General features: G+C 44.4%; 1 protein-coding gene across 1 annotated transcript in view; it reads left to right on the top strand.

Annotated features, from left to right (window-relative positions):
- Positions 1 to 13,852, top strand: part of FBN3 (fibrillin 3) — a 97,915-nt gene that overhangs the window by 57,790 nt on the left and 26,273 nt on the right. Inside the window, exons 40-44 of the mRNA XM_006896336.1 lie at positions 303 to 374; positions 9,468 to 9,593; positions 9,880 to 10,005; positions 11,159 to 11,284; positions 11,622 to 11,738. Of these exons, the coding sequence (XP_006896398.1) occupies positions 303 to 374; positions 9,468 to 9,593; positions 9,880 to 10,005; positions 11,159 to 11,284; positions 11,622 to 11,738 (567 nt within the window). The remainder of the gene's footprint in view (positions 1 to 302; positions 375 to 9,467; positions 9,594 to 9,879; positions 10,006 to 11,158; positions 11,285 to 11,621; positions 11,739 to 13,852) is intronic.

The following is a 13,852-nucleotide window of genomic DNA, read 5'->3' as shown; positions in this document are numbered from 1 at the left end:
ATCCATCCATGAATCCACCCATCCATCCATGAATCCACCCATCCATCCATGAATCCACCCATCCATCCACTTTTCTGTCTATCCATCTGCTTACCTATTTCTATCTATCCACTTATCTGTTCGTCCATCTACTTCTTTCTGTCTGTTCATCCACCACTCCCCTAGCCATCATCTACTACTTATCTGTATTCCGTCTATTCATCCATTATCCATCTACTCATCTCTCCATCCATCCACCCATTGATCACCTGTCCATCCATCCATCCTTCCCATACCCATTCCCGTTGTTTTCCTTCATCCAGTGGATTATCAGATCCTGTGTGGGAGCCAGACGCCCGGCTTCATCATTGACATCCACACAGGGAGGCCCCTCGGTGAGTGACCCCTGCCCCATCACTTACACTCCCAGGCCCCTCTGCCACCATCCATCTCCCAGATCTGAGCTCCCCTCCACCTGGACCCACATTCTCTGTTCTCTCCTGGTTCCTCAACTGTCCATGCCCACCCTCCTTTTCTTCCCCATACCTGTAGCCCCCCAACATACGTAACTCCCCAGTCTGGGCCTGGAGTCCTGCTGTAGAAACATATCCTTCGTGTTCAGTGGGGTTTGGCATAGTTTAATTCCTGTATGCCTCATTTCACTTGCACAGTCTCTAATCAGTGAACCCGTTCTTCTCTGCCTTGCTTACATGTTTATTAAAAAACTAGAAAGTGGTTGGTAAGACTCTGGTTCCCTCCCCACTTCCTCAGACCTGCTCCCTTTCACTTGCCCAGGATTCTCATTGCTTTCCCCTCCGAGAATTTCTTCCTTGTTCTTTCCTCATATGTTTAAACGAACATAGGAGTTCCCCATCAGAAACTGACAGTGTTGTTTTCTGGGGATTGCCACATGAATTGTATGCTATCCTACATGTGGACATGTTGATGCCCTTGAGGTGTGGTGTGGAGAAGAATGCTGAACATCCCCTGGACAGCCAAAAGAACAAACGAATACGTCTTGGAGAGGGTGCTGCCAGAGTGCTCTTTGGAGGCAAGGATGATGAGGTGTCGCTTCACATACTAGGGCATGTTCCCTGGAGAGGCACATGATGCTTGGAAAAGGGTGGAAGGTCAATGAAGGAGAGGAAGACCTTCAACCAGGCAGACTGACATGGTGACTGCTGCAGTGGGCTCTAATGTGTCAAAAAGTGTGAGGATGGCACAGGACAGGACAGGGTTCAGATCTGTTGTTCATAGGGTCACTATGAGTTGTACTTGACTCAAAGGCACCTAACAACAACACCAACATGTGTTGTTGTAACTCAGAAGGGGTTAGATTAGGACCAAGTCTGTTCCAATGCGACTTCAATAGCATATTGACGTTCCTGTTTCTAAATGTCCTACTTGCAAGTTTGTTGTTGTTGTTGTTGTTAGGTGCCTTTGAGTTGAATACAACCCGTAGTGACCCTACGAACAACAGATCTGAACCCTGTCCTATCATGTGCCATTTCACACTTCCTGACACATTAGAGCCTACTGAGGCAGTCACTGTGTCAATACACCTGGTCGAGAGTTTTCCTCTCCTTTGCTGACCCTCTACCTTTCCGAGCATCATGTCCCTCCCCAAGGAATAGCCCCTCCTAGCTACATGCTCGAAGAACGTGAGGTAAAGCCTCATCATTCTTGCCTGCTAGGAGCCCTCTGGCTACACCCTCTCCAAAAATATATTTGTTCTTTTGGCCATCCATGAGATGTTCAGCACTCTTCTCTAACACCACAGCTCAAAGATATCAATTCTTCTTCTCTCATCCTTATTCATTGTCCAGCTCTTAGATGCATATCAAGTCATTAGAAAGACCAAGGCCTGAATCAGACACACCTTAGTCCTCAAATTGGCATCATTACTCTTAAATAATTTGCAGAGTTCCCTAACTACAGACTTTCCCACTGCAATATGTCTTGTGTTTTCCTGACTTCTCTTACCAAGGATGTTTATTGTGAATCCAATTAAGATAAAGTTGTTGACAGTTTCAATCTTTTCTCCATCTATCATGATGCTTGGTGCCTATATGCCTAAGGATTAAGAATCTTTGTCTTATTGAAATTGAGACTCACTCCATATTGAAGGCTGTATTCTTTGATCTTTTACTTCAACTGCTTCAAGTCATCCTCACTTTCAGCAAGCAAACTGTAATCTGCATAATGCAGGTTTTTGATGAGTCTCCCTCGATCCTAATACTACATTCCTGTTCAGAGAGTCCAGCTTCTCAAAGAATTTGCTCAGCATAAAGGCTGAACAGGTATGGAGAGGGAATAGAACCCTAAAGCACTCCCTTCTTAATTGTAAACCGTGTAGTATTCCCTTGCTCTGTTCACACAACAGCCTTCTGGTTTAGGTCTAAGTTTTGCATAAGCACAGTCCAGTGCTCTGGGATTCCTATTGTTCTCAATACCCATAACATGTTGTTATCCACACAGTCAAATGCCTTTGCATAGTCAATAAGGCATAAAAAGACAGACTTCTGGTGTTCTTTACTTTCAGCCAGGATCAATCTGACATCAGCAATGATGTCCCTGGTGCCATGGCCTCTTTAAACCTTGCTTGAACTTCTGGCAGTTCTCTATCTACGTACTGCTCTAGCATTTTTTTTATGATCTTCCACAGTATTTTGCTTGCATGAGAGGTTAATGATACTGTTCAATAGCTTCCACACTCTGATGGATCAACTTTCTTGAGAATGGGAACAAATATGGACCTCTGCCAATCCGTTGGCCAGACAGCTGTTTTCCAAATTTCCTGACATAGACTGGTGAGTGTATCCAGGACTGCATCCGTTCTTGAAACAAATCAATTGGTATCCCGTCAATTCCTGGGGCCCTATTTTTTTGCCAATGCCTTCAATGCAGCTTCCACTTCCTCCTTCATTATCATTGGCTCCTGATCATCTGGGGCTTCCTGAAATTTTTCAGTGTCAGATAATTTTTTTGGTACAATGACTCTGTATATTCCCTCCATCTTCTTATTTTACTTTATTTTATTTTATTCATTATTGTGTATGTGTGTGTGTACCGTCAAATCGGACCTGACTGGTACAGGAGGTGATTGCACCTCCTTCTCCGGCAGAGCATCTGGTGGATTCGAACCCCGTCTCTGGGATTGCAGTGCAGCTTCTTGCCACTAGGCCACCAGAGCTCCCCCACTCCATCTTCTTTTGACGCTTTCTGAGTCATTCAATTCTTTTCCATACCATCTTTGAATATTGTGACTCAAGGATTAAATATATTTTTTCAGTTCTCTCAGCTTGAGAAATGCAGAGCTCTCTGCACATTCCATTATAATACTTTGTCTTCTCAAGCTTCCCTTTGAAATCTTCTGTTCAGCTCTTATACTTTGGCCTGTTTTCCATTTGTTTTAGCTTCTCAATGCTCTAGTGCAATTTTACAAGTCTCTTCTGACATCCATTTCCATTTTTCTTTTCCTCTGTCTTTGTAATGACCTTTTGCTTTCTTCATGGGTGACAAACATTGTTTAATAATTGGAACATGGAATAATTGGAACTTGGAATGTACATAGCTTGAATTGGGGTAGTGGGTGTGTCAGAAGCAATAAGATTGGCTCAGGATAGAGCAGAGTTCAGCACTGTTGTACATAGGGTAGCAGTGAAGCACAAGTGACTTGATGGTCCATAACAATAACAACAACTGTTGAGTCAGAGCTGACCCATAAATGAACGTCCAGAAGATGCTCAGAGGCAATAAATTGCTTGGGACTAGATTGCCCGTCTTTCTTCTGTAGAATACCTGGTGGATTTGAACTGCATACCTTTGTATATCAGTTTAATTCTTTACCATTAAGCCACCACAGCTCCCTAATTGGTAATTAGGGATTTTGTATTAGTAATGCTAGCTGTTGTGTGTATCATAAATCTGGAACCAACCCATAGCTGACTCTTCAGCCAGTTTTCATAGGCAATTTAATCACATGGGAAGAGATTGTCCATCTTTCTCCTGGGGAGTAGCTGGTGGATTGATACCACGTGGTGTTAAGGCTGTAGTGTACCTTTTACCACTTGGCCTCCAGAGCTCCTAGTAATACAATTATTGGTACTGGAGTTATTTATAATTGATAATTACTGGCTATTAGAATTCAAAAGTTGGCAACAAATGAGTTGTCATTAGAAAATAAGGTCTTAGTGATACTGAATGATACCGAAAGCTGCGTTATAGAATCTTGGAAGATCACTTCTTCTCCACTGCAGTTACCTGTTTACAGCAATGTAACTGATAACTGTACACAAGGGTCTCACCAACAGAATCCACAGGAATCAAATCCACTACGTCTAGGAAGAGACGATGGAGAACCTCAGTATTATTACTCAAAACAAGGCCAGGAGCCAGGTATGGAACAGACTACCAGTTGCTCATAGGCAAGTTCAAGGTGAAGTTAATGACAATTAAAACAAGTCTACAAGAATCAAAGCACAACCTTAAGTATATTCTACCTGAATTTAGAGACCGTCTCAAAAATAGGTTCGACACATTAAACACTAATGAGCAAATAACAGACAAGTTGTGGGTGGCATCATACGGGAAGAAAGCAGATGGTCATTTAAAAGACAAGAAGGGATCCACGTCTCACACCATACACAAAAACCAACTCTAAGTGTATCAAGAACCTAGGACTAAAATAAAGAACTATAAACTTCATTAGAGAAAAGCTTGGAAGAATTCTAGAAGCCCTAATCCACAACATGAACAGTTTTCCAAGCATCCTGGAAAACCTACAACCAGGAGAGGATAAAATAGATGAATGAGACCTTCTAAGAATCAAATCCCTATGCACATCCAAAAACTTCTCCAACAGGGAAAAAAGGGAAGCCCCAGACTGGGAAAAAATATTTGGTAATCACCTGTCTGATAAGGGACTTATATTTAGAATTTAAAGAATACTCAAGCACCACAACAAGATAAAACAACCCAATTGAAAAATGGGCTCAGGATATGAACAGACACTTCACCAAAGAGAAAACATTAAGATGGCCAACAAGCACATGAAGAAGTGCTCAAAAATCCCTATCTTTTCTATTGTGATGCAAATCAAAACAACTATGAGATATCATCTTATCCCAGTAAGAATAGCAAAAGTCAACAGAGCAGCAAACAGCAAATGCTGGCGAGGTTGTGGAGAAACTGGAACCCTTATTCACTGTTGGTGGGAGTGTAAAATGGTGCAACCACTATGAACGGTAGTATGGCACGTTCTCAAAAAGTTGCAAATAGAAATCTAATTTGACCCAGCAATTCCACTACTGTGGAATATACCCCAAAGAAACCATAACTGCTATCCAAGCAGATATATGCACACCCATGTTTATTGTGGCTTTGTTCACAATAGAAAAGAGCTGGAAACAACCCAAGTGCCCATCAACAAATGAAAGGATAGAGAAGCTGTGGTATATTCACACAATGGAATACTACACTGCATTGAAAATCAAGGAGCTCATGAAATATTATTCAAAGTGAGTGACTCTGGAGGACATTATGCTGAGTGAAATATTTCAGTCACAAAAGGACAAATACTGTATAGTGCCACTGTTATCAAATGGGACTGACATCAGGGTTGGGGGGAACTTAAGAGGGGATAAAGAATGTATGCTGTATTGAAACAGATGAGGAAGAGAACTGTTTGAAAGGAATATATGATTAGGTATTATTTTCATGACGAGGCTCCAGAATAAGAGCTACATAGTAAAGTGGACTTGGAGGGGGAGGATTGGATAACAATGAAAGAATTTTTCTTCAAAGAGAAAATCTAACTGGGGGTAAGGGTGGGTAGGGAGGAAAGTGTGCAACAACGTAAGAATGGAAATCCAAAGTCTCTGTAAACTTTCATTAAAATTTAATAAAAAATTAAAAAAAAACCCAAGAAGGATAGAAAAGACCCAAACGGATGTTAGAACAGGCTCTGAAACCTGCTCTTTAGCCTAGAGAACCCAAAGTGGAGGGAGGAAAGGTGAAGTAGGAGAGCTGAACTGAAAATTCCAAAGGGCAGCTCAAGGAGACAAAGGAAGAGCACAGAACTGAAGTCAGAAAACCAAAAAAGGAGAAAGGTACTTGACATTTCTCAGGCTGACAGACCGAAGAAGAAATCAAGCTGCAAATTGCAATACCGAAGGATTCTATGGACAAAAACAATGAGTGACCTAGGAAACATCAAGACAGATTGAGGAAATGTACATAGTCACTGAACCAAAAAGAACTCATCAATGTTCAATCATTCCAGGAGGCTGCATATGGTCAATAATCAATATATTGAAGAAGTCAATGCAATGAAGACAGTGGCGAAAATCCCCCAGGCTTTTGGAATTGATAACTGTCAATTAAGATGTTTTAACAAATGGCTACAGTACTGGGATTGCTCCTTTGTCTATGCTAAAAAGAAGACAGCTACGCGGCCAGCTGACTGGAAATTACTCCTATTTGCGTCCATTGCAAAGGTGATCCAACAGAATGTGGAAACAGTATGTCAAACAGTATCAATAATATTCCACACAAGCACAATTTTTTCCCCCAAAGATCACTCAGAAATGGCTGGAGCACTACACCAACAGGGACCTGCCAGAAATTCAAGGGAGACTGAGAAGGCAATGTGGCATGATGGATGTCACTGCTGATGTCAGAGAGATCTTGGTTGAAAGCAGAGACACTAGTAATGTGTTTACTTCTGGTTTATTGACTATGAAAGAGTACTTGCTGGTATGACTGATAACATATTACAGATAACGTTGTGAAGAACGGGAGTTCCAGAATACGTGATTGTGCTCATGCAGAACCTGTACATAGAACATACAGTTGTTCAAATAAAACAAGGGTTTAAAATCAGGTAAGGTGTACATCAGGAGTTGTATCCTTTCACTATACTTGTTCAAACGGCAATTTGAGCAAATCATCCAAGAAACTGGAGTTTGTGGAGAAGTTAGCATCAAGACTGGAAGAAGACTCATTAACAGCCTGTGAAATGCAGGTGGCACAACCTGGCTTGCTGACAGCACTTGCTTAAAACAAAGCTCACCACTGGACCTATCAACAACTTCAAGACAAATGAAGGAAAAATTTATGTTGTCAATGATGTCCTTTTGCTTGAATCCACACTCAACACACGAGGAAGTTGTTTTTATATGCTGTCAAGTCAACTCCGACTCATTGGACTTCTTAGCGATCCTATATACTACAGCTTTGAACCCTGCTCTATCAAGGGCAATTTCATTGTCTCTGACACACCTATCCCCATTACTCCAGTCACTGAATCAATCCATTTCATTCAGGGTCTTCCTCTCTCTCGCTGACCCCCCACCCTCAAGCATGATGTCCCTCTCCAAGGACTGGCCCCTCCCAGCTTCAGAATCCTTGCCTCCAAAGAGTAGCCTAGCCTCATTTCACCTTCTCCAGGGCAGACCTGTTTGTTCTCCTAGCAGTCCATGGTTTATTTAATACTCTTCTCCAGCACCACGGCTCAAAGACATAGATTCCTTTTCTATCATTGTTGATCATTGTCCAGTTCTCTTATGTATAGCAAGTAATTGCAAAGACCATGGCCTGGGTCAGGAGCACCTCAGTCTCTGAACTAACATCATTGCTCTTCAATACTCTGAAGAGGTCCCTGACAGCAGATTTTCCCAATGCAACTTGTCTTGATTTCCTGGCTACTGGTACCAAGAGTGTTGATTGTGGAGCCAAGTAAGCTGAAGCTGTTAACAATCTCAATCTCTTGGCATACACCTTTCCTGATTTTGAAACATGCAGTATTTTCTTGCTCTGTTCTGATGACTGCCTCCTGATCCAAGTGTAGGTTTCCCATAATCACAGTCATTCTTCTTGGAGTCAGCTTTATTTTGTTGTGGTCCAGACAGTCAAATATCTTTGCCTAGTCAAAGAAACACAGATAGACATTCATCTGGTACTCTGTGCTCTCAGCTAAGAGCTGTCTAACATTGGCTATAATGCCCCTAGTGCCACGGCTTCTTCTAAATTCAGCCTGCACATCTGACAGTTCTCTGTTGATGTCTTGTTCCAGTAGTTTTTGGAAAATTTTCTGCAAGCTCTTGCTTGCATGTGATATTGTTTGATAATTTCCACACCCTGTTGGGTCACCTTTTTTTGGAATGGGAACAAATATGGATCTCTTCCAGTCAGTTGGCCAGGTGATTGTCCTCCAGATTTCTAGGCACAACCAGCTGAGTGCATCCAGCGCAACATCTGTTTATTGAAATATATCAATCAGTACGCTGTCGATTCCTGGGACCTTGGGTTGTTGTTTTTTCCAATTTCTCCAGAGGACCTTAAACTTCCTCTTTCATTAGCATAGGCTCTTGATCAGATGTTGTTTCATGAAATTCCTCTGTGTCAGCCAATTATTTTTGGTGTAGTGACTCTGTAATTTTTCCATCATCTTTTGATGCTTCCTGGGTCATTCAACATTCTACTCACAGCATCCTTAAGTATTGCAACTCGAGGCTTGAATTAGGTCTTCAGTTACTTCAGCTAAGTAAATGCTGAGCAAATTTGTCCCTTTTGGTTTTCCAGTTCTAACTCTGCACATTTCATTGTAATACTTTGTCTTCCTGTGCTGCTCTTTGAAATCTTTTCCGGCCCTTGACATCTTGATTTCTTCCCTTTGACTTGGCTTCTCGGCCCTGTAGTGCAATATGACATTATAATGAGCAGATCTGCTACAAAGGACCTCTTTAAAGAGCAAAGACATCATTTTGAGGACTAAGGTGTGCCTGCCCAAGCCATGGTATTTTCAGTCACTATACATGCATATGAAAGCTGGATAATGAGTGAGGAAGACTGAAGGAGAATCAATGCCTTTGAATTACGATGCTGATGAAGAAAGAACAAATGTATTTTGGAGGAAGCTTTGATGGCCTAGTGGTAAGAAGCTGTACTGCAATCCCAAAGGCATGCAGTTCAAATCCAGCAGCTGCTCTGAAAAAGAAGACTAGGCAGTCTTCTCTGGGGCAATTTACTGCTTCTGAAAACCCAGTGGGGGGTCAGCTATGGCTCAGTTCTGACTTGACGGCACACAACAACAATAGCAATAGCCAAAATACTCCCAATAGGCAGTGCTGGAGGACATCATATTTATTAAAATAAAGTCTGAGAAAAAGAGGAAGACCCTCAATGAGATGGGCTGACACAGTGGCTGCAGCTGTAGGTCTGAACACAGCGACAGTTGTGAGGATGGAGCAGGTCTGGGTAGTGTTTTGGTCTCTTACCTGAGGTCCTTTTGAGTTGGTTAACTTGATAATACCCAGCAATAGTCCAGGCAGACACTCTCCCTTTTCCTGTCTCTCATCCCACGTCCTCTCTCCCTCGTGGCACTGAGTTGGCTTTGACCACAGCAGATATTTTGGTCCTCTCCCCATGGGAACTTAGCTTCAAGTGTCCCCAGGCGGGGCTCCCCTGACAGCTGATGCCATCTCCAGACATAGACGAGTGTGGAGAGATCCCAGCCATCTGCGCCCATGGCATCTGCATCAACCAGATCGGGAGTTTCCGCTGCGAGTGCCCCATGGGCTTCGACTACAACCACCTCCTGCTGATCTGCGAAGGTGCTGCCCACCCCTCCATCCCAGCCCTGGCCCCACCTCGCCCCGAGGACCTGTCCCATCTCCCAGCTGCGGCATGAGTGAATACTTGTTCCCCATTGTGCTCTCAGGGCACAGTCCTTCAATTCTGTGAGCCTCCGTTTCCCTGACTTCATAAGGAGTTTAACTCCTTTCTCTCTATTCATAAAGTCACCCTCAATCCAAAGAAAGATCACTTGCTCTGAAATTGGACAACTGGGTATTAGGTGGCAGTGAGGCTTCTCCTTCCCTCCCTCCTCCTATTCTCTAGACGTGGATGAGTGTGCCAGGGTACAGAGTCCGTGCCAACAGAACGCCGACTGCATCAACATCCCGGGGAGCTACCGCTGCCCGTGTGCCCGAGGGTACAAGCTGTCATCTGGCGGGACCTGCGTGGGTGAGTGGGGCCTTGAGGAACGCATGGGCTGGAAGGGCGAGGGAACACTGCCTCCTATCTCTTGGGGAGGCAGCCCTCTGAACAGCCCTCTCCTCCGTCCCTACTTTGCACCCTGGAGTGTTGGTCAAGGGTCCCTGCTCACAGGGAAGTTGGGAGGATGGACTGACCTTAGACATGGGTTAGCACATGTCCAAATCATTCCAGGGAGGCAGAGCTCACCAGCTCTGATGTCAGGTGTATGTATGGTGGAAGGCGACTCCTCCACACCCACTGGTCAGTCCAGAACCCGACGATAGCCGCCCTTTGCTCATCCCCACTCACCTGGGACAGGCCAGCAATTACTCCCCATTCACTCCCATTCAGCCAAGGACAGGTCTCTCTCTCATCCCCACACACCTCCGGGAGACCAGCTGCCACCACCCCCTCTCTCATCCTCACTCACCTGGTCCAGGTCAGCAGACACCGATTCCTTCTTTGTTTCTCAGGTCTGATAACCTATTGCAGCAACTCACTAACTTCAGGGACAGGACTGTCTTTAATACAAGCGGGGAATATGCACACACACACAGGATGAGGGGGGCTGTGGAGGGAGGGTCCACACAGCGTCCATGCCCCCAGGATATTCACTCACCTTCCCTAGAGCAGACATTCCCTCTTTCCAGCCAGGTACCTTGGAGCCTCCAGCTCTTCAAGTCTTTCTTTCCTGGCCTCCCCACATGGCCTCCTGTGGTCAGCACTGACCCCAAGGGGTTCTTTCTGGAGCTCTGCCCCCACTCACTGGCACCAGACATGGTTGACCCCCAGGATCCAGCACTATAGGCCACATTGCTTCCTGCAAGGGGCTCCCACCTGGTGGCCTGGTGTGGCCTGGACCGGCAGCTGCTGGAATGGGGCCTCCCATTAGTACCCTCAGAGAGCTCTGGTGGCCTAGTGGTAAGAAGTTGCATTGCCAATCCCAAGACACATGGTTCGAATCCACCAGCTGCTTCAAGGGAGAATGGGCCATCTCTTCCCATGCAATGAAAAGCCTCTGAAAACTCACTGGAGGGTCAGCTCTGAGCTGGTCTGACTCAACAGCGCACAACATGTAGGCATCTGCTTCCCTTGCTGTCCTTGGGACAGGGCCCAGTGACACCCCACTGCTTCCCTCTAGGACGGAATGAGTGTCAAGAGATCCCAAATGCCTGTACCCATGGCAACTGTGTGGACACAGAGGGCAGCTACACATGCCTGTGCCACCGTGGCTTCCGGACCTCAGTGGACCAGACCATGTGCATGGGTGAGCCTGTCCATCTCCTTCCTCTCAGGCTGGGCCCAGGGGCTACACTTCCTTGAGTCAGGGGGTGTCCTTTGCTCATCCCCAGTGGACAGACCCAGGTTTGCATCCTGGACTAGACCTTGAGTATAAATGACACATTTGATTCCCTGAGCCTTAGGATCTCCATCTGTAAAATGAGGGTACTGAACAATACCAGGGGTAATTCCCAGTCGTCATCTCTATGTGAGCAGGGCTGGGTGCAGGGAGGTGGGCTGGGGTCAGCAACCCCTGGCTCCCTGAACCCCACCCGTGACATGCTTGGTGGGCTAAGTTGGGTCCTGGGACTTTGCTGTGGTAGATATCGATGAGTGTGACCGGCGGCCTTGTGGAAACGGGACCTGCAAGAACAGCATCGGCTCCTACGACTGCCTCTGCTTCCCTGGCTTCGCAGCGACGCACCGTGGGGACTGCCTGGGTAAGCCAGCCGGTGGCTAGGCCTCAGTGGTCTCGCTGAGAAAGGAGTCCATGGCCTGAGGGCCCCTTTCTTAGCAATAAAGGCTCTCACCCCAGATACCTACAGGGGCAGGGTTACCAGAAGACAAGTCAGCTAGAGTCTTTCCAACACCTTCAGCTGTCAGGAGCCATAAGGAGATGGGGGCAGGTTATCAGCAGAGTCCCCTGAAGTTGATGGGAGGCAGTGACGGAGCAGAGTGAATGAATGAAATGACAGTTGAGTGGCTGAGTGGCACCTGATAGGCTGCTAACGAAAAGGTCGACAGTTCAAATCCAACAGCATCTCCTTGAAAGAAAGATGGGCTGTCTCCTCCCATTAAGATTTGCAACCTCGCCCGCACGGCCTGCGTGTGTCCGCGGCGGAGCGGCCGAGGCCCCGGGGGCCGTGGTGGGGGGACAAGGAAGGGGGCTGGTCGGCGCGCCGGGGGTGGGGGCCGCGCGATCCATTACCTCCGCCTGTTTCCGGACCACATTGTCGGGGCTGAGCAGGTTTCCCAGGAGCAGCATTCTGACTTTTTCTCAGGAGTTTGGAGACATGGCACAAGACTGACTGAGCAACGTTCCTTGCTTAGCAAGTCCCCTTTCCTGCCGGTGTGACAAACAGATTTGTGGATGTTTAGAAGATCATTAAGACTCTAAATACTAAATCCTCCTGAGTGAATACAGGACTGGCTTGAGAATTGAGGCAAGGAAGAAGAATACTTCGTTTATTTTTTATTTAAAGGTGGGTAATGAATTTTAAAACCCTTATTTCTTACATTTGGACTTCTTGCCTCAATATCCTTAATCTACGTATTTTTCTCTTAGATCACAAATAGGTTGAAAGTAAAAGGATAGGAAAGGATACACTTTTGCAAGCAGTATCTAAGGAAGCTGATATACCTATACTAATTTCAGATTCAACAGGCTTTAAGACAAAAGTTGTGATGAGGGAAGGGCATTTTATTATGATGAAATAATCAATTCATCAGGAAGATCTAACAATTGTCAACATATGCCCCTAAAACAGAGTCTCAAAATACATGAAGCAAAAACTGACATAAATGCAGGTGACACAACACACCTCAAACAACTCTACGATTCAACTAGTCCCAACAGACACCAAGTACATGGAACAGTCTCCAGGACAGACCACAAGACAAATTCCCTGCATTTAAGAGAGTTGAAATTTTACAAGTAATGTTCTCATAACATAAAAGAATGAAATCAGAACTCAATCATAGAAGGAAACTTGTGTCATTCACTAATGTGGAAATTAATACTCTCCTTAATAACAAGTGGGCCAAAAGAGAATAAGTGAGAAATGAGTAAAGACTTAAACGAACACATGAAACCTTTCGACACCTGTTATGTTATATCAGATATATGTTATGAAGCTAACACAGTGCGTGGTATAAACACCTCTCCTCAAAGAGGGTCAAAGGGAGGGAGAGAGGAATAGAATTAATAAATTGGTAACTTGGGAGAAAGGAAAGATCTCCTTATTATAATGCCATTAAATTAATGAAATTGATGGAAATTATTGTTATGAAATGCAATATCTATGATTGCATGAAAAGTTAATATGATTTATAAAATCTTCAGTGAAATAATGTTTTAAAAATGTTAAGTGCCATCAAATTGAGTATGACTCAGCGATCCTATGAACAAAAGATCTGAACTCTGTTCTGCAACTATCGTCGTTTCTCTAATGCTCATGAGAAAGAATGTAATAACAATATTGCAATATAAATATATAGAATAATATAATATAATATAATATAATATAATATAAATTACAATGAAATGTTATCATTTATATATAAATAAATTAGATAACTTATTAAAACTGACTCATGAAAACTCAAACCCATTGCTATTGAGTTGGAAGTAACTCATCACTGATCCTTGGTGGGTTTTCAGAGGCTGTAAATCACACAGGAGGTGATTGCTTATATTTTTCCCCATGTAACAACTAGTGGATTTGAAATGCTGGAGAGGCTCTACTTGGAGTTAGCAGCATAACTCCACACACACTAGGCCACAAGAGTTTCCATATTGAATTAGTAAAAGAAAAGCAAAAACAAGGAGAAAAAA

The sequence above is a fragment of the Elephantulus edwardii genome, unplaced genomic scaffold, assembly GCF_000299155.1.
Source record: "Elephantulus edwardii isolate Elephantulus edwardi_28Jun2011 unplaced genomic scaffold, EleEdw1.0 scaffold00185, whole genome shotgun sequence".
NCBI classification, from domain to species: Eukaryota; Metazoa; Chordata; class Mammalia; order Macroscelidea; family Macroscelididae; genus Elephantulus; species Elephantulus edwardii.
This window is presented reverse-complemented; position numbering and strand designations above follow the sequence as displayed.